General features: G+C 39.4%; 2 protein-coding genes across 13 annotated transcripts in view; one reads left to right on the top strand and one right to left on the bottom strand.

The window, feature by feature from the left end:
* Positions 1-1332: 1332 nt before the first annotated feature.
* Positions 1333-25085, bottom strand: Eny2 (ENY2, transcription and export complex 2 subunit). Of its 5 annotated transcripts, none has more exons than XM_063264258.1 (6): positions 24987-25085; positions 24101-24231; positions 8649-8725; positions 5782-5852; positions 4472-4546; positions 2762-3021 (listed from the first exon to the last, which is right to left on the bottom strand). In XM_063264258.1, exons 2-6 carry the CDS (start codon positions 24116-24118, stop codon positions 2945-2947), a joined length of 318 nt encoding a protein of 105 aa, XP_063120328.1. In that variant the 5' UTR covers positions 24119-24231; positions 24987-25085; the 3' UTR covers positions 2762-2944. The 5 variants fall into 5 exon arrangements, with proteins under 5 accessions (NP_001124052.1, XP_063120328.1, XP_063120327.1 ...); XM_063264257.1 differs by having other exon boundaries at positions 24101-24228; positions 24987-25071; NM_001130580.1 differs by lacking the exons at positions 24101-24231; positions 24987-25085 and adding an exon at positions 9996-10131 and having other exon boundaries at positions 1333-3021.
* Positions 10319-25159, top strand: part of Nudcd1 (NudC domain containing 1) — a 44617-nt gene continuing 29776 nt past the window's right edge. For 4 of the 8 annotated variants that reach the window (XM_063263841.1, XM_039079515.2, XM_063263842.1 and 1 more), the window contains exon 1: positions 25078-25159. Coding sequence is in view for 4 of the 8 variants with exons in the window: in XM_006241614.5 (XP_006241676.1) it covers positions 10461-10575; positions 17660-17814 (270 nt within the window). In the remaining 4 variants the exon portion in view is untranslated. Of the gene's footprint in view, positions 10576-17659; positions 17815-23052; positions 23197-25077 lie in introns of those variants that run through there. The other 4 variants (XM_063263838.1, XM_063263837.1, XM_006241614.5 and 1 more) reach the window with 3 other exon arrangements.

Raw genomic sequence — 25159 nt, 5'->3', positions numbered from 1 at the left:
CACAAGCTAGGCTTCTGCAAAGGTTAGACATGTGCAGGTAAATGTCACAACACACGCACACTCTCAGGATCAATTCCAACAGCAGCTATCAAGCAGCTGTCACGGTTCTCTTGTGTTGGGTGGTACTTTCTATCAAGTTATGTAAAGTCCTATATCCAGTTACCAACCAGTCCCTGGCTTGGCACTGCTTAACCAAATGATACACTTGTAATGCCTAAAGTGATTGTATAAATGATTTAGTCGGGTCTTCTTTCTCACTATAACAGATACAGTGATGATTATATGGACCCAGTATAGGCATGGAACAAGTGTATTATGTTTCCAACACTAAGTGTGAAAGAGTGGAAACATTTCAGTGTATTCCTACTTTATATAAATCAATGAGAGCCACAAATGTTCACAAAGTTGATTTATTTACAAATACCAACGATTCTAGATTCAATCTACAAGACATTTATAAGATGCCAAAGAGAAAGGTGGTAGGGGAGTCTTAGCAGTGTTTTAAATCTAGGCTGTTATGGGCCCCAGAGGTGGCACACACCTGTCATCCCAGCACTTGGGAGGTAGAGGTAGGAGGATCAGGAATTCAAGGCTTACCTAGGCTACATAGCAAGTACAGGGAAAGCCTGGACTACATGTGACCCTGTCTCAAAATGAACCAAAAACCAAAACCCAAAACAACACCCCGCCCCAATAATACTAAAAGAAAAAAAAAATATGCTCTTACCTTAAATTTCTACAAAGTATTTTCAACTTAGCTATTTTTCTCATTGTCAAGGAATTTCCAAATGTCATTTTTAAATCTTTTGGGGTATTAAAATAGTATCTTTATAAGCCTTTTTGGTTTGTTTCTATGTACAGAATTATGAAGAACTACCCCTTATTTTTACTATTTTCTGTGTACCATGTAAGAGTAATTTTTTCATAATTGGCAACAAAATGAAAATTCTTATCAATATTTTAGAACATTATAAAACTGAAACAAAATATTACCTTGGGCAAGATTTTGTGTACATATCTAGAGACCCAAATATAGTTATGTAAATGACTCAATGACATTTAAACTGATGACATTGTGTGGACAATGAACCCTTTTCTCAACTGTACCCATTTAGTAGGACTTTTGTCACGTGATCTTGTAATCCTCCCTTAGTTCATTCATTGCCTTACCCATCTTTCAGAAATGAGAACCATATAATGAACTTGTTTCCTTTCCTCCGGATGTATTAATATCCCTGTACTCCCCACTCTCAGGATACATGCTCAAGGCCATTGTGGGCTACACAGAGACAGACTTTGAGGCCAGCTGACCTATACAGGGACAGCCTATCTCAAAAATCCAAAAAGAAATCAGTGACAAGGAATTTAAACCATGGGTGTTTCAGAATATTTAAAAACTCAATCTGAACTTTGAAGGGAAAGTAGTGATAAGGTGACTTAAAGGGCTTCCTAGATGAAAGGTACCAAGGAATGGAACAATTTAATATGTTGAGGGATTTTACAAACTGGAGCGATAAATACATGCTAGATTTAGAGGGGCCTAGCTAGCATGCCGAGTTTGAATTTCATTCAGTATTGAAACATTTCAAGTGGGGGAATAAAATGATCAGACTTGAATTTCCTAAGGCCACACAGAAAAAACGGTGAGGAAGATAGTGGAGGCACGGAGGAGTCATTGCAATCACTTGGGCTGAGGAGGGCCAGAAAGGATAATCCAAGTTTATAGCTGGTCCTCAATCAATCAGCAGCAGTAACACAAAACTATGGGTGTTTCAGAAGTAATCTAGTCTCTTCCCTCCAACCTTCAGAAACAGCATTAATATTCATCTTGAGTCATCTACATCTGAGAAACCCCAATGAATAAGGAATAAAAACATGGGTAGTAATTAGGGGAGAATCTTACTACTTAAAGTATGGTCATTTAAAGGTGTTTGTGAAATATCCAAGGAAGCAGACCCACTGTTGGGGTATATGGGTAGTGAGGCTAGAAATAAGTCTGGCTGTGAGTGTTCAACATGTATCTGTTGATATCTGAAGTATGGTCAGACTCACTGCCTGGGACTCAACCAGGGAAAGCATACTGTTAGTCAGAGGACTCAAGATAAAGTCCAACAAAACATTACTTAATAGTTACATACAGCAAAAAGTACTCCACAAAATACCAGAAAGAAGTTCCTATGGTAGGAAGCAGTGTGAGGAAGGGGATGCAAAGTTCCAAGTGGTCAACATAATCACTCTGCGTCAAAGGTCACATTAATAGACAAGAGTCCGTTAGATCTGTTAATCCTGATTGATGTCAGAGTAAAGCTAATTGGCAGAGATTATTTCCCATTAAAGTTCTTTCTTGACCTCAGTTTATGGGGATGCAATTTAGAGATTCTGCTTTCAAAGTTCAGATGAGTAGAAAATGTGGTGTGCAGCCAGCTTGCAAATGTTCTGTCTTCCACTAGATGGTAATTTCTTTGAAGCATAAGGAAGGCACATACAGATTAAGTAAGACCCAGTCCTAACCCTCAGAATTTGTAACAAGTAAGAAATTAAGACGACCTACAGTACAAAGGTGGAGCATCACAGTTATCAATGTGAGGATTCAAAAGAACAAACCATATGTAGACAACCCAGAAAGGCGCCTCAGACGTTAGCACAGAGAATGACACATATAAATACTGGATTATAATAACTGCTGGCATATTTCTCTCAACATTTCTAGGCAATCAGTAATAAACAGAGTCCCATTTATTTTAAAATAAAAAATTGAAGCTTATTCATGAGATATTTATTAAAATAACACATTTAGGGAAAAAATCAATACAATGTATACATCATTACTGAAAACTGTATACCATCATACAAAAAAGGACTTTATTTTGGGAAATCAATTTCTAATTATGGCAAGTTTTACTTTCAGAAATAAATCCACAGACCAGCACATTCTAATTCCCCCTTAAAGACTGGCATGCTGAGCAAGGAATGTTCTGATTCTCTGTAGGAGCTCCTTCTTTACACTGTCAGGTACCAGGGCTGAAATACAAAATTAAACGTCAATGTGAAGACTCCAATGATCACATGAGAATTGGACTTGATGGTTTATTAAAGACTACTAATACAGGGATTTCACAGAACTCTCACGGTTGGATTAAAAAATATAAGACTTAACATCTAATGCCTAAACACATAGCTTATCAAAAAAGCTGGATATATACAAGCCCATTTGAAAATGCAAAGGCACACTGACAAATCTGCTTAGACCACACTGATGAGTCACCCTGGGATAGTCTGACTGCAATAGCATCAGAGTCAGAGAGAATTATTTTTAAAGATTTATTTATTTTATGTATATGACCTCTTCAGACACACCAGAAGAGGATATCTGATCCCATTACAGATGGTTGTGAGCCACCATGTGGTTGCTGGGAATTGAAATTAGGACCTCTGGAAGAGCAGTCAGTGCTCTTAACTGCTGAGCCATCTCTCCTGCCGGGAGTGGGAAAGGATTTTTATAGTATTGGGGGCAAGGGATTAAGGGTTACAGCCAGCCTTCTTGAGGTGGTAGCTAAATGGATCTATATATGTATACAAAACTTCACAAAACTTCTTTAAACAGAAGCTATTAGTCTGAGGCAGGGAGGGGCACATGAGGTTAGGAGGGAAGAACGGCAAAGGCAGAAATGCTGTAATTATAATCTCAGAAAACAGTCAATTTTACTGGGTGCCAATAGGCAAGGTACCAGACATAAATATATTTAAGACGAAAACGATGAAAGAGAAACAGGATCATCTTAAATAAATGATATCTAAACAATGTTAACAAATTAAAAATAGAAAAAGAAATCAAAGAAAACTAGCTTAAAGTATAAATTCATAAAATGAACAAACATTTTTCCAGAGCCATACTTGAAAAGGTTTTTCAGCTGTAAACAAGCTTTAAGAAAAAGGACCATGGGGCTTTAGAGATCCTTCTCAACAGGAATCCATATGCTGTAGTAATCTTTACACTTTTATATTCAAATGATTTTGACTGTGGCTGTAACTGATCTAATTTAGCTGCTTTCACTTCTAAGTCTTAAATATGTCTTACCATGAATTACCAAATTCTTAATTACACAATTGAGAAGACAGGCTCAATTTATTTTTAATAAGGAAAGAGATAGTAGGACAATGACTCAGGACTGGAATAAATGCTGAACTATTAATATTTAAGTGGAATCATGCCATATCTCACAGAGTTTATAAATGCTAGCTTTAGGTGACATGTCCCCAAGACCTCATGTTAAAGTGACCTGCCTTAGCAATCAACCTGAGACTGCACACTGTACGTGCTGACTTACACCTATCATCTCGTGTGTGACTCAGGCTGCCACACCAGACCGCTGGGCAACTGTGCACTTAAACAACTCCAGGATTTCGGAAAGGGTATTTTTTTTTTCTTTCCTACAAAAAGCCTGTTTCCTGATAGTTTTGTGTTCCTTACCTCTGCCTTTTGGAGTGATTTCAGCCACCAAGTCATCAACAGTAACGTGTTCTAGTCCTTTTTCTTTAATTACCTCTTATGCAAAAGCAAAAAACAAATCATATCATTTAAAATCATTATCTGTAAGAAAGATTTTCATAGAGGAAGGGTTAAAATCATGTTTTTAGAGTATAGATTGGTCTTTAAATAAAAAGAGGAAACTTTTTTCTTTTTTAATGAAAATTTATAGCTTCATATAATTAATTACAAATGAAACAAATTAATTTCCAGATTATAGACAGTCTGTTTATACTTCAACTAAATAACTTAAGCAAACAGAGAGCTGTGATTTTAGAGTACATTACAACTGGTTAGTGCCAGATCCATCTTTTATAAAAAGCTGGACCTGAACACAGTTTACTGTAATCACAGTATGGTTAAGTGTATCAAGGAAACAAAAATATTATCATTTGAATCTATTTATAACTTTATAGCCAAATTCCAATGTAGAGCTACTGTGCTCAGTTCTCTTCTCTCGCCTGGACCAAAGGAGATGACAAGGGAATGGAATCAACATTTCTGGAACCCTGCTAGCTGCTTTACAACTTTAAGTATCTACAACAACTCCTTGGTCAGCGGTGAGACAACTGAGGGATGAAGATTCATAGTGGAAAGCGAACTGCTATCTTAAAGGTTTGCATGACTTCAGTTTCCCTTTTATTAGTGCGTCACAATGTTTCCTTATAGTTAAAACAGAGTCTATTATTTTTATTTATAGAAAACATTGCAATATAAAGAAAACTCATAAAAAATACCTAGAATTTCACTATAACAAAAGTTGAGCCAGGAAAGGGGTTCATTTTAAAAGCAGGTGCAATTATCAATAATATCTACCAAAAAAAAAAAAAAAAGTAGAAAAGAAAACCCTCTCATTGTACATTTTCTACAGTAAGTTTAATTCCCTGACAACATTGTTACAAATGACACAGTTAACATTTATCAACCACCAAATGCTTATTGTATTAAGGAAAATTCTATCAGGATTACTAATGCTACTTAAAAACAAAGGAGTACATATTTTGATCTTAGAGGATCTTCAGAACTCATGCTTCATTATTGCAAAATACATGAACAATTCCTAAAATTCAGGAGTTAAGTCTAAAGACATCACTGAGAAGAAAACTCTCACCATAGTACTCAATTTCCATTTGCATAAAATGGCGCTTGAGGATTTACACTGTAGGATCTAAGCTTTATAATTTCTTATAATGGCTCCCAAACCAACCCAGTTCAGAGCAACAGAAGCAGTTTATCTAAGTGAAAGTGATTACCTTTACAGTGTGCCTTCAACTGATCCTTCCAGCCGCACTCAATTAATTTAGCTCTCAGCAACTCTTTGAGGCTGTTTAAAAAAAAAGGTTTTCAAATTAATTGAAGCAAGATACTTTAGGAAGGAACGACTAAAGCAATATACTAGTACAAACTGTTCAACTAAAAATTCCCTGCTCTCCATCCCCACACTTTAATCACGGTCTAATCCTGAGTCATTACTTAGTTTTCTGATGTTACAAAAGCTAAATTTTGTCCTTCAGGTTCCAAATCCATTCCTAACTACAGTCTTAAGCTGCCCCATTTCCATACTGCAGCAATGACATGGCAACTGTAATTTAATTAGCAGAATTTTCTTTTTTCTCAATATTGAAAATGCTGTACCAATTAAGGATACCAAGAAAAAATATTCTGCTACTCCTTTGCCATACCTATTTGTGTAAACTCAAAACCCTTAGCTGAAATTATTTCTCGGTTTAAATGTCACATCTTAAAGAAAACAGATCTGCTGTCCTTGCAAATCACTACTCTTCCACTATCTCAGAAACCCATTATGTGGTATGGTTATCCCGATCCCTTTCCCACTCTCTCCTCCTCAAAATAACAATCTCATTCTCTGGTTCGTTGGTTTAGAACTTGGAGCTATCCTTCATCTTGCTACATATCCAAAACATGAGTAAATCTTCCAGCTTCAGTTTTAAAATGCTTACCTACAATTCAAATGTTTCTCGGTCAAAAGTACCTAGTTTCAAGCACCATCTTTCCTAGTCTGAACTTAGACCTAACTTACTACATCCACTTCCTGCCTCTTCCCTTGAGTATAATATCTTCAAAATCTTCCAGTGCCTTCCCAATTGACTAAGGAGAAGGTCTGAGACTCTATTATAGACAATAAACTATTCCTTCTCCTCCTCCTCTATCTCCTCTCCCTTTAACTTCTTTTCTTCTTGGGTAAGTTTATCTTCAAACTGTGGCTATTAGAGCCCCCATTCCTCCATACTCCTTATCTCTTATCAGATACTTTATTTTTCCTGTCTAAAACGTCACCCTCCCTGCATATCCCATGCTTTATTTTTTCCCTAGCACGGCACTCTGAATCACCATGTGGCACATTACATAGTTAGAACGTGTTTCCTGCCATTAAAATGTAAGTCCCATGAAATTAGACTTTACTGTATGTATCCTGGACACCTAACAGAGAATGGCACATGACAGGCACTGCATGAATAAGAGAGAAAACCGTAATTCTCTAAGCACAAGAATACTATTTGCACACACCCCAGCACAGCATCTGATATCTCTTTCTTCACATGGAGGTCTGTTTCTCCTTTCCATTTTGAAAAAATATACAAGTATGTCCTCCTTTCCATTTTTGCTTCTTTTTACCTTCACCCCCATCACCTTTCTCACTCATTTTTCTACCATCTGTCTTGGTCCCTTCAGATCTACACTCACACTGACAGAGTAGTATCCCTACAATGACAATGTAACCTAGTCACTTCTTTCCAAAAATCGTTACTAATTCCCATTATCCAGACATAAAGACAGAAACACATACTTTTGTAAGCAGGGCACTCAGTTTTCTGCTCTGTAATAGGAAAAACCCAGCAAACACTATTGTGTCATTCTCCCTATATAAATCTGGACAAGGTTCTTATAATGTGAAATATGACCTGGGCAAGGCTGAGCATAACTTGCCTATTACCTAAGCAAGATGGTAATCAAGTGAGGCTCTTTGCTGAGATAGGTACTCTGAGCTGGTGGAATGTAAATTTGGAACTGCTAATCTCTGCCACCTGTGGGTAGGGCCTGTTTGAGAATAAAGACAACAAAGACGAAAGCAGAGCTGAGAGAGGAAAAGACACATCTTGCAATAATATCTAAGTGCCTGGACTCAATGATGTAAACAAAATCCTCCAATCTGCAGTATCTTAACTAGATGGGTTTAAACACTTCCATTGGTCATAACAGTTCTGAAATTCAGTATTCTTCTACAGTCAGAATTTTTCCACCACAATCCATACTCCTGTATACTGCTCCAGCTGCAAGCTCTCCCACTTTTCCTATATTCTGCAGTTCGCAGAGCATTATCAGGTAGGTACCAAAGCCCTGACTGCAGATCCTGTTGCCTAGACCATCCTTTCCCTCTGTGGCCTAAGGAACTACTGATTTTCTTCCACCCGAGGCGACCGAAATTCTTTTATTACTGAAATATACTCAGACCCCTCCAGGTAAAATGGGAAAGATTCATTCCTCTGTTCCTGTGTAGATAGATACGTTCCTTTTGTCCACTGCTCTGGAAGCCTTTCTGTTTCTTTCTCAGCCCTTTCTTTAGACATTTGCTCCTTAAATTAGGTTATGATCATAGCATTATAGAGTGGGTATATAAAGATATTTCTGTCATGGAGCATGGATTACACTGAGGACTATAAGCTAATGGAGTAGGTAGTGGATACAAGAGCTGGAATTTGAAGACACAAACTGAATATTAAAATAAGAGGAACAAGAAAGTCCTTCAGAAAATGGAGCACATGCTGCTCCAGTGTTAAGAGCCTGAGGTAACTAAAAGTAGTTCTATATTAAAACCTGGGTAACATTCTCCAGCTGTAGATATCTGTCTATGCTGTCTCTTCTCCACATTGTTACAAATGCTTTAGCAGTGTCATTTATTGCTTATCTTTGTCTATGACTCTTCCAAATCTTGTAATGCTGATTCAAACTATTATAGATCTTAAAAGTAGAAACTCTGATAATCTTTACTTTTCTATAATTCCTTCTGGATATGCTTTGGCCCTTGACACTTGAAATTCCTCCGATATAATTATTAAAGATGGTGAAACCTAATGCAGTGATACAATTTACTACTCACCGTTCTCTTTCTCCAGTTTCTATTAACTTTTGGTTAATCGCTGCTCTCATCTGCGCATCTTTGTTCATCTTGCTAACCTGGACATCGACATGCATTTTGAGATACATAATATTTAGAAAAGTGTTTCCCTCTAAGTCCTCTCTAGACAATCATCCTAACACATTGAACATTACAATAAGGAAGGGATGATAATTTCAAGTACCTTAGATGGTGTTATTCTTAGTATTATTTCCTGATTCCCAATTCCCATCCCTCATAAGCTCTTTACTGTTTTTTTTTTTAAGGGAATAACACTATCATAATACCATTAAGAACTTATGTACCTAAAACTGAGCAAATTTAACCCCCCAAACTTGCTCTAATGACACAATTCCATTTTACAGATGAGAACACTGAGGCACAGAGACAGAATGTGAAGTCAGGTACTTGGACACTAGGAGTCCCATCTTATTTAACTGTACATTAATAACTGACTACTGTTCATTTCTGCACCCTAACTCATTCAAATTTTGGGAGAGCCATATATAGTATACACACTAATAAAAGACAGCATTACGAAAAGTGAAATAAGATAATGTGATTTACTCATCAATTACAATTTATGGGGAATTACAACTGCTACCCTACCACGAATTTCAAATTAGTCTTTGAGAAATTCTCCATTTTAAATAAAAACGGCCAACCAATGCCAAAATCAGTGTAGGCAGGGAAAAAGCAAGGCTAACTTATGAGAGCATTTTTGCCACTTAAAAGTTTAAGATACAATCAGGTTAAAGTTAATGTTTTCCTACTTAATGTCACTAACTTGAGTACTTTTGTAATTTCCCGTCTTGTCTGTATGAAAACTCAGACTATAAAGAATTTTCAGAGTTGAACTACGCCAAGAGGCGGGTGAACGGAGGGTTAATAACTAGGCAACGCTTTACTTCTGTAGTTGGGGCTTAACATTTTGAAAATAACTGCAAAAGTTTAGACCGTACCATACCAAGAACAGCAAAACTTCGTCTCGTCTTGGCCCCTAAAACCACGGGTAGTGACCTTGGGCAAGTCACTTAATTCCTAAAGGCCTCAGTTTTCTCACTGGTAAAACAAGGGCGCTAGGGAATCCCTCCCAGTTCTGACATTCTTTGGGAAAATGAAACACGCCGGAGACAGCTGGAGAGGCGGGAGGGGAGGAGCCAGAAAACAAAGCGAAGACTGGCTCCAGGCCAACTCCAGCAGCACGCCCTGTCGGAGAGCCCTACAGGCCCGCGAGCGCGGGTCGGGGAAGCTAACGAAAGACAGCACATCGAAAGGAGCCTGGGCTGGGCCCGGGTCCCGGCCCTGAGGACCACGGGCATAGCTCACCACCATCACCGCGGGCGAGGGCCGTCCCTTCCCAGCGACGAAATGACCCTTGCGCTGACGACCGTTACCTACCACACTCTTCAGCTGCCCGGACTTAGACCCTCAGTAGCTCGGGCACCTAAGCACACAGAAAGCTAGACCACGCATTTCCGGGGCGGGATCTGGCCACCCTGCCTATAATGTGAGAATTCAACTAGCGCGGGCCGCCTTCTGGTCGCTCGGCCCTCTGGGTAGGGAAGTCCAGAGTCTGCTAAGTGGCGAGTGTTCGGTTGTCAGAACACTACATTCCCCAGCATGCAACGGAGTCAGCTTTCTCACGGACACTACATTTCCCAGAAAAGATGTGGCGCCGCAGAGTCCTCTGGGATGGGAACCACGCCGCTCTCCCAGCCTCAGTTCCAGGAGTGAAGCGCGAACCTTTCAACAAGAGCTTTATTGATTCTCTTGCTTGGATCCGGCAACGCGATGGAGGCGGCTAATTGCTCCCTGCGGGTGAAAAGACCCCTGCTGGATCCCCGCTTCGAGGGCTACAAGCTATCGCTCGAGCCTCTGCCCTGCTACCAGCTGGAGCTTGATGCAGGTGGGATCGGCGGCACCCTCTCGCACCGGGTTCCTTCTCGTTTAGGCTGCCATTGGCGCAACCCTCTGTCACTCCGGCTAGCCAGTCACGTCCTGTCGGTCTGCACCTAGAGCGGCCGTCCACGCGGGGACCCCAGGATGCCCCCATTTCTTTCCGCGCTTTAGCAGCGGGACTGTGGACTGGCCTAGGCATCTGTAGCTCAGGCTTAGATGTTTTCTGCCCATACATCTCTGGCCCTTGCTACGAAGGTTCAGGTTGTCCTTCCCTCCCAAACCACCTTTTGTAAACGTGTCCGCTGAGAAGCCACACCTCCTTGGAAAATCCCCAACTACCTTTTTTTTTCTTCTGACGCAGAAACATTTCTTGGAGAGAAAATTTTCCACATTCAGTTAGCAGTTTTAAGTATCCTGATACATAGAACAACGCCACAATTTATCGAGGGAAAGTGATTTAGTGCGCTTACTGCTCTTGCTTATTTATTTGTAACTTTCTAGAGGCTATTCGCCTTTTTACAACGTTAAGAATTGTAGTTTTGTTAACCAAAGTGTCCAGAGATTCGTGTTTTTAAATACAGCCCTCTGTAGATTCTGATTTTGATACACGTTTTCCATGGGTTGCACTTTGAGAAATAGTGATCTAGAGGTGTTAGTCAATAATGTATTAAGCATTCCCTATGTATCTATCTGTGTATCTTTTCTATAGATACAAAGGAGTCTGCATCCTTGACTGTCCTGGCACTTGCTGTGTAGTCCCGACTGGCCCAGAACTAACAGATGTCCTCTGTGCTGGGATTAAAGGCATATACCACCAAGCAGCCCAACAAATGCTTGTTTTTCTAAGTTTGTTTCTTAAGTATAGAAGTAATTATTGTGGGCCTGTTTTGTGTTTTCTTCACGATGATTAGGTGATTGGCACAATCATGAGTGCCTAACATATCATAATTCATTCAGGAATAAACATCTATTACAGTATGGGCAGGTAGGAACATGACCAAGTGTAAATGGTCTAACGGAGTATGCTTTCTCAAATTGTCTGGAGATCTGGTAAAGCTTCCAGGAGGAGTTGATGACTGAGTTGAGTTGTGAAGGATAGGCTGGTAACTGATGGCTGGTATAAGAGGAGAGGAGCTTCCAGGAGAGGAGCTTCCTTCTTTTTCCTCTTGGCATTTTTGTTGCTTTTGTTTCTGTCAATAAATGACCCCGCCATGTTCAGTTGGCCAAGTCATTGGAAATAAAACACAAAGGACCAAACCCTAATGGGCCAAACCAGAAGGTACTCACAAATGTGCAGGTCAGCAGGTCTTCCTCACTGCTTATTCATGTGTCTTTGCTCAGGTACGGGCCGGTCGAGGCAGGTCTAGTCATCCTGATTCCACCATCTACACCATTTGCTGGCTCTTTGCTTGCTCCAGCATTTGTCAGATGATCTTGACTTGAGTCTTCCACAGGCTGCTTGCAGGAAGTCAAGTCACAGTGCACATGCTGTTTCAGTGGCTTTAAAACAAATTTCCACATGTTCTACTGGGCAAAGCAAATTAAATAATCAAGTCAGGAACTGCTGTTGGCAGACCCTAGCTGAGGGTATAGATCCAGAGTGCTAAAAGTTGGGACAGTGAAAGTCTAGGAAGTTAGCAATTACTCCGTGTCAATGTGAAATCAAGGTACTAAACAGGTATCATTCCCAGGTTTCCTTGGGCCTTTGTGTAACCCCCTCCCTGCTCACACGTAGTCAGGCAGTGAGAATGCTTACTCTCATCCCGATGTCTCTTTATTTAGTGCCACCATAAAATGGTGCTGCCCCCATTAAGGTCTAGATAGTCTCTCATAGGTTTTCTCAGAGGCATATCCACTACATGATTTGGAATCCTATGAAGTTGACAGCCAAGATTAGAGCTGTCTACTTCTGCAAATTTCATTTTCTGTACAGCTGTAAATGCATTTCATATGTGTGTATGTGTGTAGTGTTCCTTTATTCCTTCATCTGTTGATGAACATCTAGATTGATTCTGTTTCCTAGCTTCTGTGAACACAGCAGCGGTGAAGGTGAGTGGACAGAGATCTCAGTGGTAGGATAGAGACCCCTTTAAATATATGCCCAAAAGTATAGCTGCTGGGTCATAGGCTTTGGAGAAACCTCCATATTGATCTCCGTAATGGCTATAAGTAGTTTAAATTTCCGCTAGCAGTAAAAAGGGATCATCGGTATATGTTGTCCTCTCATTTCTTATGCATGACACTGAATCTCAAAGTAGGTTTAATTAGCTTTTTTCCTGATTGGTAAGGATGTGAAGCACTTGGAAGCTATGCAGTGAGGTGTGTTTTAGTTTTTGTAGTTTTTTCTTGTTGTTATATATAGTTGGCTATTAGCCTTTTGCCTGAAGTAGAGCCGCTGAAGAGCTTTCATTCTGTAGTCTGTCCTTTCATTCTGTTAATAGTTTCTTTGGTGTTCTGAAACATTTTAATTTTACATCATCCCATTTCTTAGTTCCTATGGGTACTTCCTGTGCTGATAAAGTTTTGTTCAAAGTTTTTTTCTGCCTATATCTTGCAGTGTAAGCCCTTTAATTTCTTATAGCCATTTCAGTATTTCAGGTTTTAAATTAAGATCTTTAATGGAGTTTGAAATGGTTTTTATGCAGAGTGAATGTAGGCAGTAATTTAGGGGTGAGAGCCTTATCTGTTCCCATTCTACCACACAAATAATTGACACAAAGTTCTATTAAGATTATTAACAAGCTTTAAGCACTATATCTGAGCAGATTTTTGTCTATTCTAACTTTCTAAGCCATAGGTTCAGTGTAACTTGCAGTCTGAGTTTTCCTGGCTTACTCTGTTCTGTATGTGCTCTCATGACGAATCCCTTGGCCACCTGCTCATCCTGACTCCTCCTGGACCCTCTGCTCAGGAACAGTTCTTTCTCTTCCTCCCCCCCCCCCCCCCCCACACCTCTCTTTTTGGACTCTCTCCCTGGGATCAGAAGCGCCGCCTTCTCTTCCAGGTCATATGCTGGTCAGCTCTTTATTAGCCAATCAGAGATAATTAGAGAACATTCTTTATCAAAGATTGATAGAAGAGATAGTTCAATAATCATGACAGTGCCATCATTTGGATTGTAACTAGATCTCTGGGCACAGAAATCAGCTTCTGAATACAGAGGACACAAGACACCTCCTCTCTCCCCCCCCAAAGCCCCCCCCAAAAACAAACAAACAAACAAACAAACAAAAAACCCAACAACAAAAAAACCTAAAAACCAAAACAGGTTTGATTTCATATTCAAGTAGGTGACAAATTTGTCAGTAGCATTTGTTAGATAAGCTGTCTTTTTTCCAGTTACATCTTTGACACCTGTCTTAGTCAGGGTTTCTGTTCCTGCACAAACCTCATGACCAAGAAGCAAGTTGGGGGGAAAGGGTTTATTCAGCTTACTTCCATGCTGCTCATCACCAAAGGAAGTCAGGACTAGAACTTAAGCAGGTCAGGAAGCAGGAGCTGATGTAGAGACTGTGGAGGGATGTTTCTTACTGGCTTGCTTCCCCTGGCTTGCTCAGCTTGCTCTCTTATAGAACTCAAGACCACCAGCCCAGGGACAGCACCACCCACAATAGGCTGGGTCCTCCCCCCTTGATCACTAATTGAGAAAATGCCCTACAGCTGGGTCTCATGAAGGGATTTCCACAACTGAGGCTCCTTTTTCTGTGATAACTCTGGCTTGGGTCAAGTTGACACACAAAACTAGCCAGTATAACACCTTTGTGCAAACTTAGGTGGTCATAGCTGTAAGGATTGATTTTTGGTCTCTCACCTGTTCGTTTGGTCTCACTGTCTGCCTTCATGCTGACATCATGCTCTCTCTGTTATTATGTCTATAAAATACGGTCAGGTATTTGAATCCTCCAGTAATATGGCAGCTTAGAATTGCTTTATGTGTGGTCTTAGGCATTTCCAGGTGAGTTTTTGTGTTCTTCTACTTCTATAAAGATTGCCATGGGAATCTTAAGGAGGATTGCTGTGAATCTATAGAATAATTTTGGTGATATAGCCATTCTTACAATATTAATTCATCCAGCCCATGATCATGGATGGTGTTTTCATCATCTTATATCTTCCTTGATTTACTTTTTAAACGGGGTTATGTTCAAATAGGGAAAAGGTTAAGAAACTTCTGGTTTGGATAAAGAAGTTATGGCTTTTTTTTTTTTTTAAGTTTTTTTTTTTTTTTTTTTTTTGGTTCTTTTTTTCGGAGCTGGGGACCGAACCCAGGGCCTTGCGCTTCCTAGGCAAGCGCTTTACCACTGAGCTAAATCCCCAACCCCGAAGTTATGGCTTTTTATCGTCTAATATCACTGCTGCTTTGGGCTATTATGTTCAGACATGCTTCCTGCATTATTAAGTTCCATCCACACAGTGGTGCTAGAAAACCAGCAGTTGGTTACTGTTTCTGTCTTATTTAGTGGAGTATATATTTTTAAAAATAAATACTTCCTTAAACTAAAGGAGGCGTCTCCACAGCCCCATCAATGTGCTCATAATCTTAGGATTTTGCTTGTGACATCTGAAATGTTTCTAAGCCTCAGCCGCCTCTCACTTGGATGACCTCGGCTCCCCCTCATTTGAGTGACCTCAGTGGCTTCTTAATGGTTTTGCCCCTTTTCTGCTGCAATCTATTTTCCAGATCATGTTTTTTACATACTGTCTCAGGACTCAAATCTGAACCTTACTCTCCTGTTTGGAAACCTATGAATTCCTACTTATTTCCTTTATAAAGGAAGAAATGAGGATGATATCTCTTATAATCGGTTTCTGTGCTCATTCTCCAGCTGCATTCACTTGCAGCTGTTCTCGGTACGTAGTCTTGTACTTTGCAAATTAGTAGTGGTTTGACACAGTCTGGAGTCACCTGAGAAGGAAATCACAGTAAGGAGTGGATTGCTTAAGTTGGCCTGTGGGTGTGGTTGTGAAACTTTTGATTATGAATTTATTTATTGTAGTTCAGTTCACTTAATTGCCATGGGAAGATATACCTTGAATATGGTGGCCCCATCTAATGGGTTGGGCCCTGGCTTGAGTGACAGGGATAGATGAATTTTCACACCAAGTGTGTATTGATTCTCTGTGTTCCTGACCATGGATGTGAATAGTGGCTTTATGTTTCTTCATTGACTTCCCTAGCAGTGATAGGTGGTGACCTGGAATTGTGACACAAATACTCTTTCTTCCCTAAGTTACTTTTGTTAGGGTTTTATCACAATGGCAGGACAGCTAGGACTGCTAGTATGAATGCGTGTTTTTTATTTCCACCTTTTTCCTGTCTTTGCTTAGAAGGGATATTATGGAAGGTTCTATTTCTTTAATTAATTTTTTCTTCTTGGCTCTGTCCTGGAAAGCTTTTGTTAATCTCCTGAGTAGGTCAGTTCTCTTCCATATATCCTCATGGTTTAACAGTTTAATTATGTTAAATTTATTTTACAACATGATTGTTTGACTAGTGCCCTTCTGCTTTGCTTGAGGGGTGTGGTTATATATTATTTGAGACACAGAACTTGCTGGTCTCTAACTCACAGAGTTCCATGCACCTCTGCCTCCCGAGTGCTGGGATTAAAGGTGTGCACCACCACACCTGGCCCATTATCCTTTTTCTTACCAGATCCTAAGTTCTTAGAAGGTAGAGTATGTTCTCTTTATGTATCACTGGTGTGATTGATGCTTATTAAAAGACTTGCTAAATAAATAAGTGAGTAAATATGTAAGCCAGGACTCAGGCAAGCACTGAAACTAGGAAAAGCGGGGCTGGAGAAATGGCTCAGCAGATAAGAACATGTATTGTTCATGCAGAGGGTTCAGTGCCAGGAGCCTGAATGGTGGCCTACAAGCATCTGTAACCACAGTCTAAAGGATCGGATGCCTTTTCTGGCCACAGGCACTAGACATGCAAGTGCTACCCATACATTCGTGCACATGAACACATATACAAAATAAAATTTAAGAAAAAAATTAACAGTAGATGATATTCTTGGTGGTTTTTATTCTCAACTTGACATAATTGAGAGTTTTCCAGAAGAGGGCATCTCAGTTGAAGTATTGACCATATCATATTGGCCTGCAGCCCTGTGTGTGAAGATTTGTCTTTATTGTTGATTGATGTGGGAAGACCCAGTCTACCTTAGAAAGAGCCACCCCTGGTCAGACGTTTAATGGTATATGTATACAGAAGCACAGGTCAGAGGAAGGCAACAACATTCCTCCATGGTGTCTACTTCAGTTTCTGTTTGAGTTCTTGTCCTGACTACCCTCAGTGACGAACTGTAAACTAGATGCCAAAGCTGGAATTAACCCCTCCCTCTCTGAGGTTGCTTTTGGTTATGGTATTTGGAATAGCAACAGAATGCAAATTATAGAAATAGGTAAAGAAGAAAATTGTTGCATTGAGAATAGAATTAAAGTAAGTTTTATATTAATGTAACATGTAGGCTCAGTGACACTTAATATTTCTTGTTACAACATTAATTAATTGTACAACATGAGCAGTCCTGAGCTGCAAGAGTTTGGAACTGTACCAATAGTACAGTGTGAAGGAGAGACCATATTTTGCCAATTCAGAATTAGGAAAACAGCTAATGTTTTGGTTGTGAGAGTGTATTCTATACATAGAAAAGTTCGAGTACATCCTAACTATGATATTGTTTTATTTCATATAATTGGGAAAGATGGAGTATGATGCTGAACTTACCTATTTGTGTTTATACACAATTTTCTAACTGTATAATCAATAAAGACACTATGTTTTTCATTATGTGTGATAAAGATGTTTTAAAAAGCATAAAAACACTTTATCAATAGTCACTTGTTTGCCCATAAGATGTCTACTTTTGTAATTAAAATTGTAGAAATGAATAAAAGAAAAGGATTGTGCTACAAAAGCCCTACCTGTTGTAGCCTCTGCAGTTGGCATTGACTGGTTTCTGTGCCCTGTAGGCATTCTGCAGAAAGTAATGATCTGAGATGCAAGATTTGATGACTATGTTTATATTTATACATACATATAGATATATGTGAATATATTTTTATATATATTTGTCTTTCAGCTGTGGCAGAAGTAAAACTTCGGGATGACCAGTATACATTGGAACACATGCATGCTTTTGGAATGTATAATTATCTGCACTGTGATGCCTGGTACCAAGACAGTGTCTACTACATTGATAACCTTGGAAGAATTATGAACTTAACAGTGATGCTGGTAAGAGACACATGCAGAGTGTAAGGACAGAGCTCATCCTGTTTTTCTTACTCTTTAATGTCTGAATCTGATGTCCAGGTAGTCAAGGTGCACAGACCTTTGCAATGTGGAAGTCTGTCATCAAACTGTGTTAGGCTCCCTTCTGCTTACCTCAGTTATAACTTTTATCTTCTTGTTTTATTGTAATCTCCTTCACCCATCCATTTCCACTTGTATGGTATATCCTCAATATAATAATAGATTTCTTCTTTTCCATTTTAGTTGGTGTTTACACTATGTTTTTGAACTATGTTAACATTTAGGTTTGGTTATTTATGTTGATCCCTTTTATATTATGAAATATTCTTTTTTTTTCCCTTTAGGTCTTAGAAATAGTTTTGCCTTCAAATCTTGTTTGCCTTATATTAATACAGTCATAACTGATTTAAAAACTGATATCCTGGCCCAGGGAAAATTTTCAGTCAGTAATATTCCTTCTGTTTCTATGTTGTGGAATAATTTGATGAGTATTAACATTAATTGTTCTTTGAAAGCCTGTGCTAAAACCTCACCAGGATCTGAGTTCTGTATCTAGAGTCTATATTGCAAGCCCTGGTGGGGATAGCAGTCACTTGTAGTCTCAACTCTGATAAGTCAGAGATAAGCACATCCCTGGAGCTTGCAGTAGTGGACAGAGCTAGAAGAACATCACCAGAGGTTGACCTCTAGGTTCCATGTACATACAAACACGAGTACTTGTATGTGCATATGCACAGGAACACACACAAAGTGTGTGTTTTCTGTTTTTTTTTAAATATATCAGTATTATTTTACTTTAAAAGGGTTAAAGTGTATCTCATAAATAACTAGTAGTTAATTTGGATAATGGTTTGTCAATCTTATTGATTTTTCTCAAAAAAAAAACCCAACTCTTTGTTCCATTGACCCTTGGTATTGTTTTTGTTGTTGTTTGTTTTGCTTGTTGTATTTGTTTCTGTTTTTCTGAGTTCAGGAATCGATTATCAATAATAATTCTGTGATTGATTATTTCCTGCTATTAACTCCTTTTGGGTGTGATTATTTCTTCTTCTTCTTCTTCTTCTTCTTCTTCTTCTTCTTCTTCTTCTTCTTCTTCTTCTTCTTCTTCTTCTTCTTCTTCTTTTCTCCTTCTCCTTCTCCTTCTCCTTCTCCTTCCTTCTCCTTCTCCTTCCTTCTCCTTCTCCTTCTCCTTCTCCTTCTCCTTCTCCTTCTCCTTCTCCTTCTCCTTCTCCTTCTTCTTCTTCTTCTTCTTCTTTTTTTGTTACAGAGCTTTTAGGTGTGTTATTCAGTTTCTAGTATTAGATTTCTCTTTCTCTTTTTTTTTAATGTAGGCACTTAGTGCTAAGAATTTGCCTTTTAGAAATGCCTTCATTTAAATCACAAAAATCAGTAGCCTTCCTATATACAAATGATAAACAGATTAAGAAAGAAATCAGGTAAGTACCTTTTATAGTAGCCTCAAATAATATTAAATGTCCTGAGATAACTAACAAAGCATGTAAACATTTATTTGATAAAATCTTTGAGTCTTTGAAGAAAGAAATTGAAAATGATATCAAAATAGAAAGATTTCCTATGCTCATGAGTTAGTAGGATTCAAACACAATTCTTCACAGATCTTGAAAAGACAGTATTAGCTTTATATGGACACGCATACACACACACACACACACACACACACACACACACACACACACACACACACACACAAAACAAAAAACAAAAAACCCAGGATAACTAAACAATACTTAATGATAAAAGGAGTGCAGGAGGTATCATCATTCCTGATTTTAAGTTGTACTATAGAGCTATAGTAATAAAAACAGCATGGTACTGGCACAAAACAGACACCAATAGAATAGAATAGAAGACCCAGACATAAGTACATACACATATGGACACAAGGCAGCATCTTCAGTAAACCATGCTGCTCAAACTGTCTACATGTAGAAGAACCCAGATATTTATCACCCTGTACAAAACTCCAAAGACCTCAACATAAAACCAAATACATGAGATCTGATAGACGAGAAAGTTGGACAATAGCCTTGAACTCTCTGGGACAGTAAAAGACTTTTTGAACAGGACACAGTTAACACAGGCACTAATATCAACAATTAATATATGGGACCTCATGAAATTGAAGTTTCTGCACTATAAAGGACATTGTCCCTTGGAACAAAATGGCAGTGTATACAATGGGAAAAGATTTCTGCCGACTACACATCTGATATAGGGCTGTGATAGATAGTTTTATGTCAACTTGACAACAAGCTAAAGTCATCAGAGAGGAAACCGCAATTTAAAAAAGGCTCCATTAATCAAACTGTAGCAAGCCTGTAGTTAGTTAGTTAGTTAGTTAGTTTTCTTAGTTACTGATTGGAGATGGTTCAGCCCATTGTATGTGTTGCCATCCCTGGGTGGGAAGTTCTAAATTCTATAGGAAATCAGAATGAGCAGGCAAGTAAGAACTCCTTTGGCCTCTTCCCACCAGGTTCCTGCTCTGCTTGAGTTCCTGAATTCCTTTGATGATAAAATGTAATGTGAAGACATAAGCCAAATGAACCCTTTCCCAGGTTATTTTGGTTATGGTATTTCATCACAGCAATAATACCCTAACTAGGACAAAGACTAATATTTCAAAATATGTAAAGAACTAAAGAAACTAGCTATCAAGAAAACAATTAACACAATTATCAATGCGACACACAGCTAAACAGAATCCTTAAAAGTGGAAACTGAAATGGCTGAGAAACGTTAAAAGAAGTGTTCAGTATCCTTCCCCATCAGGGAGATGCAAACCAGACTGCTTTGAGATTTTATCTTTACACACAGCAGAATGGCCAAGATAATAAAAACTGACAGCTCATGCTGGCAAGGATGTGGAGTGAGGAAAACACTCATCCATTGCTGATGGGAATGCAGTTGTACAAGCACTATGGAAGTCAGTGTGGCGGTTCCTCAGGAAGATGGGAATCTATCTACCTTAAGATCTGTCTGTGACTAGAGACGATTGTCCATGCGCCCAAAGGATGCTCCATCCTACTGCAAGGACATTTTTCTCAACCATGTTCATTGCTGCTCTATTGATAATAGCCATGAATTGGAAACAACTTAGATGTCTCTCAATAGAATGAAGAAAGAAAATGTGGTACACTTATATAATGGAGTATTATATTAATTAAATATATAAAACCATTAAATTAATAAAACCATTAGTTTCACAGGTAAATGGATAGAACTAGAAAAAAATCATCTTGAATGAGGTATCCCAGATTGGGAAAGATAAGTATATGTACTTGCTTATTTGCAGATAGTGACTGTTAACCAAACTATAATCTATAGAACCACAGGGGTTAGGCATAGAGTAAGGGACCAGGAGGGACAGATAGATCTCCTTAAAAGTGGGAAAGAGAATAAAATGGTTGCATATGGATGGTAGAGGCTGGAATGGGAGGATCAACTTGGGAAGAGAGAAGGGTATGAGGGAAGGAATACTGGGAGAGAGTGGTAAAATTAAGGGACATTTGAAGGGTAGTATAGAAACCTAATACAACAGAAATTTCTTAAAATATATACGTACATGGAGGTGATCAAATCACCAAGTAATGGGGGAGACAAAGACCCAACTGGCCATCTCTTTTCACCAAATGATGCTTTTAGTATGGAACTTGGGTTATATCTAATTGAGTTGTAAGTCAAAGGGGGCCCTCGGGAACCCCCATAAACCCAGGCTGTTGCCAAGACTAGATTGCTCTCCACAAATTGACAGAAAGTCCCTGTTGCTGAAAACAGCACCTACAGAACTCACTGAACATGGGAAAGTCGAGCTGGCGCCCAAAGACAGTCTTCACCCATATGGCTATATTAATGTCTTTTGATAGGAAGGTACTTTGTATGCTGCCAAAGGAGAAACATAATATTAATCTAGCCACAAACCCTTTGATCTACAGTGGCGTTCTGCCTGTGTAATATGCTATGTAGTGGTGACACAAAGCTTGAAGGAGTGACCAACCAATGTCTGGTTTGACTTATGGCCCACTCCATGAGATGGAACCTATACTTGATATTGCTTGGGTGACCAAGAATGTGAGACCAGATAGCCTCAACCCAGGGACCTCGGATAAAACCAAATACCATTGTCCTTAAAAAAAAAAAGTAATCATAAAATGGCTCCTAGTGACATTCCACTATTCTCATAGATCAGTGCCTTGCTCAGCCATCATGAGAGAAGCTTCCCCTTGTAGCAGATGGGAACAAACACAGAGACCTACAGCTATATATTACACAGAAAGACAGGCCTTGGAACACACAGCCCTGAAAGGGATCTCTATCAGATTCTTCTCCTCAGGGCATAGGAACCCCTGAGGAAAAGGAAGCTGAAAGAGTACAAGAGCCACAGGGCATGGAGGACACTGAGAAAGCAAGGCCCTCTAAAGCAGCCTGAGCAAAACTGCTCTGATGTCGCAGACACTGAGGCAGCACATCTGGGCCTGCACAGGTCTGCATCAGGTCCCTGTTAGGGCTTCCAGTTTCGCGTTTTTAAGGGATTCCTGAGTGCAATAAGAGAGTGTGTCTTCTGCCTTCATTTGGGCTTTTTTCCTCTTGTTTGTTTGGTCTATATATCTAGTTATAATATGGTTTTTGTTGTTGTTGTTTTTGGTTTTTTTGGTTTTTTTTCCAGAGCTGAGGACCGAACCCAGGGCCTTGCGCTTGGTAGGCAAGCGCTCTATCACTGAGCTAAATCCCCAACCCATATGTTTTTTTTTTATCTTACTATGATTATTTTATTATTATTCCTTAGAAGCCTATTTGCCTTTTAATGAAAGACAGAAGGGCAGTAGATCTGGATGGGAAGGGAGGAAGGAGGAAATAGGAGAAGAGGAAGGAGAAACGATAACCAAGTATACTATGTGAGAAAAACAGACACTTTTTTCAATAAAAGGGGAAAAAGTGAATATTTAAAAAAAATAGTTAGTTCTTGAGTCTTTTTACCCAGTATGACAATCTTTCAACTAGATGGCTCAGTACATTCATATTTAATTATCTTGAGTTTTATGTTGACCTTCCAATCTGTACTCTGATTCTTTGTTCTTTAGTGTGTTTCTCTTTTTTACCTCTAGGAGGAAAGCAAACCCAAGAAGCTTAGTCAGTGCTTGTCATTTACCTATTTCTTTAAAAAGAAAAAGTGCATGTGGGTGTACACAGCGTGAGGGTGTGCTCCTCCGCAGGCCCATGTTCACACCGAGGTTGATGTCACAATGCTGCTCCTCACCAGCTTTGGTGGCTCACACCTTGAATGTCAGAACTTGGAGCGTGGATTCAGGTGATCTCTGTGGGTTCAAGGCCAGCCTCGTCTACATAGTGAGTTTCAGAACAGCCAAGGCCGTATCGTGAGGCACTGACTCAGAAGAGGAAAGTGGTGCTCTTCCATCATTTCCCTACCTTACTGACACAGCGTCTGTCAGGGCACCTGAAGCCCGATGTTTAGGCTAGACAGAATGGCCAGGGAGCCCCCATCTGTCTGTTTCCCAGTGCTGGTATTGCAGGCACCTCTGTGCCCGGATTTCACATAGGTACTAAGTATCTGAACCAACTGAGCACAGTTGCTCAGTCCATACTTTTCCCTAAAAATTTATTTGGAATTTCCTGTTTTATGTCCAAACATGGCAGCATTATGATTTATATTGGTTAGTGTAGAGATCATGGTCCATACCTCCATGGATGATTTTACTTCTGTCATAAAAACATACAATCAATCGATCACTTTTGCTTCTCTCATATTTTGATCTATTTGTATCATAAATTTCTTCAAGTAAATGCCTTATGTTAATTTACTGAGCCACCACCAAGTCATAGATATGTTAACGACTCTGACTGTTCTCTGCTCCTTGTGTCCTCCTTTGTACTGCCCCTACAGTATTATCTGTTTAATTGGCTGTCTCATTTAAATCTATTTAGCAGTTACTTCATGGTAAGGCATGGTGTTTGGTATGTAACTTTAGAGCAGACAAAGTGCTTATATGATTTTAAAAAAAAAAAACTGCAAAGGAACTTAGCAATGTCTTCTTACCACATTTTTGCTCTGTCCTCACCAATACTCATTTCTTGTGCAAATTTTCTCATTTATTTAAAGCAAGGTGAGCATTCATACGTGTTCTTTAAAATGCAGCTGTGGTCATGGAATAGTACCCTTCCCCCATCTTGTCTTTGTGCGTGATAAGCCAGCAGTCCTAAACTGGTGCAGTCCTGAAAGCCAGTTCATTACCTGGAAGATATTTTTCATCTGGTCACATCCACGTGGCCCATGCTCTTAATCGTCACCAAGTTGCTTCCAGGTCTCCACATAAGTCTCAGTAGATCACCAGTTCATCTAAGACGCACTTGATCTCTCCCCTGCTGCCAGAACATACCATCATACCATCAGTGCTCAGATTGGAATGGGCTATAAACTCCTTTACCAGAGGTGGCAAACTTTGTCTTCAGAGCTCGATATTTTAATCTTGATAGGCGTTTGTTACAGCTATTTACTTTTTGCTTTCCTTGGGGAAATTGCAGTAATTGGGTAAAAATACAAGTATGAGTGTCTTCCAATAAAACTTTATGTATAAACACAGAAAGTGAGCTAACCTCTGGACTAGACCATGAGTCTTTAATACATTTCTGTGAAACACTATCTTCACCACATTGCTACATATGCTACTAGCTCTTATATTAGTGATTTATTTTTAAATTAACTTAGAAGAGTAACGAATTTCCGTCTGTATCTTGTTTTGATTGCTTCTCCTTCCTGCTTTACTCTTCTCTGTCCCCCTTTGCCTGCTGTACCTTTCACTATTGGGATTTCCCCATCTGCTTCCTTGGATCATCTTCCCTACTCTCCACTCCCTTAAAGCCTTCTCTAGTCACATGGGTCTCTTTCTAGTTTCTTACCTTTACCAATATTTACTCCCAGCCGGAAACACTTGGAGTCTGGGATATGTTTATCTGCACCTGAGTTATCTTGTGATACAGTTTATTCCAGTTCTCTCCATAGTTTCATAAATAGTATTGTATATGTGTTCCACATTTTCTTATCCATTCACCTGGTGGACATGTAGCTTGCTTCCATTTCCTTGCTAATGTGACAGTGTTAGCAATGGCTTTGCAAGTACCTCTGGTTTTGGCGTGTATGTCCAGAAGTGGTGTAGCTGGCTCACGGTAGTCCTGTGGCTGGTGTTTTGAGAAGCCTAACTCTGGTTTCCATGGTGACCACGATGACACCAATAGTAGATAGGATCCTGTCTCCTACTCTGTGCCAGTGTTTGCTTTCCTCACCGTGCTCCAG

The sequence above is a fragment of the Rattus norvegicus genome, chromosome 7 (genome assembly GCF_036323735.1).
Source record: "Rattus norvegicus strain BN/NHsdMcwi chromosome 7, GRCr8, whole genome shotgun sequence".
Taxonomy (NCBI): domain Eukaryota; kingdom Metazoa; phylum Chordata; class Mammalia; order Rodentia; family Muridae; genus Rattus; species Rattus norvegicus.
Note: the sequence above shows the minus strand (reverse complement) of the source record. Positions and strands in the feature narration are given on the sequence as shown.

Coding starts and splice junctions, on each gene's coding strand:
- Eny2 (XM_063264258.1), bottom strand. Junction 5,853..8,648: donor GAAACTGGAGAAAGAGAACG/GTGAGTAGTAAA, acceptor TTTTTTAAACAG/CCTCAAAGAGTTGCTGAGAG. Junction 3,022..4,471: donor AATCACTCCAAAAGGCAGAG/GTAAGGAACACA, acceptor TTTGTATTTCAG/CCCTGGTACCTGACAGTGTA.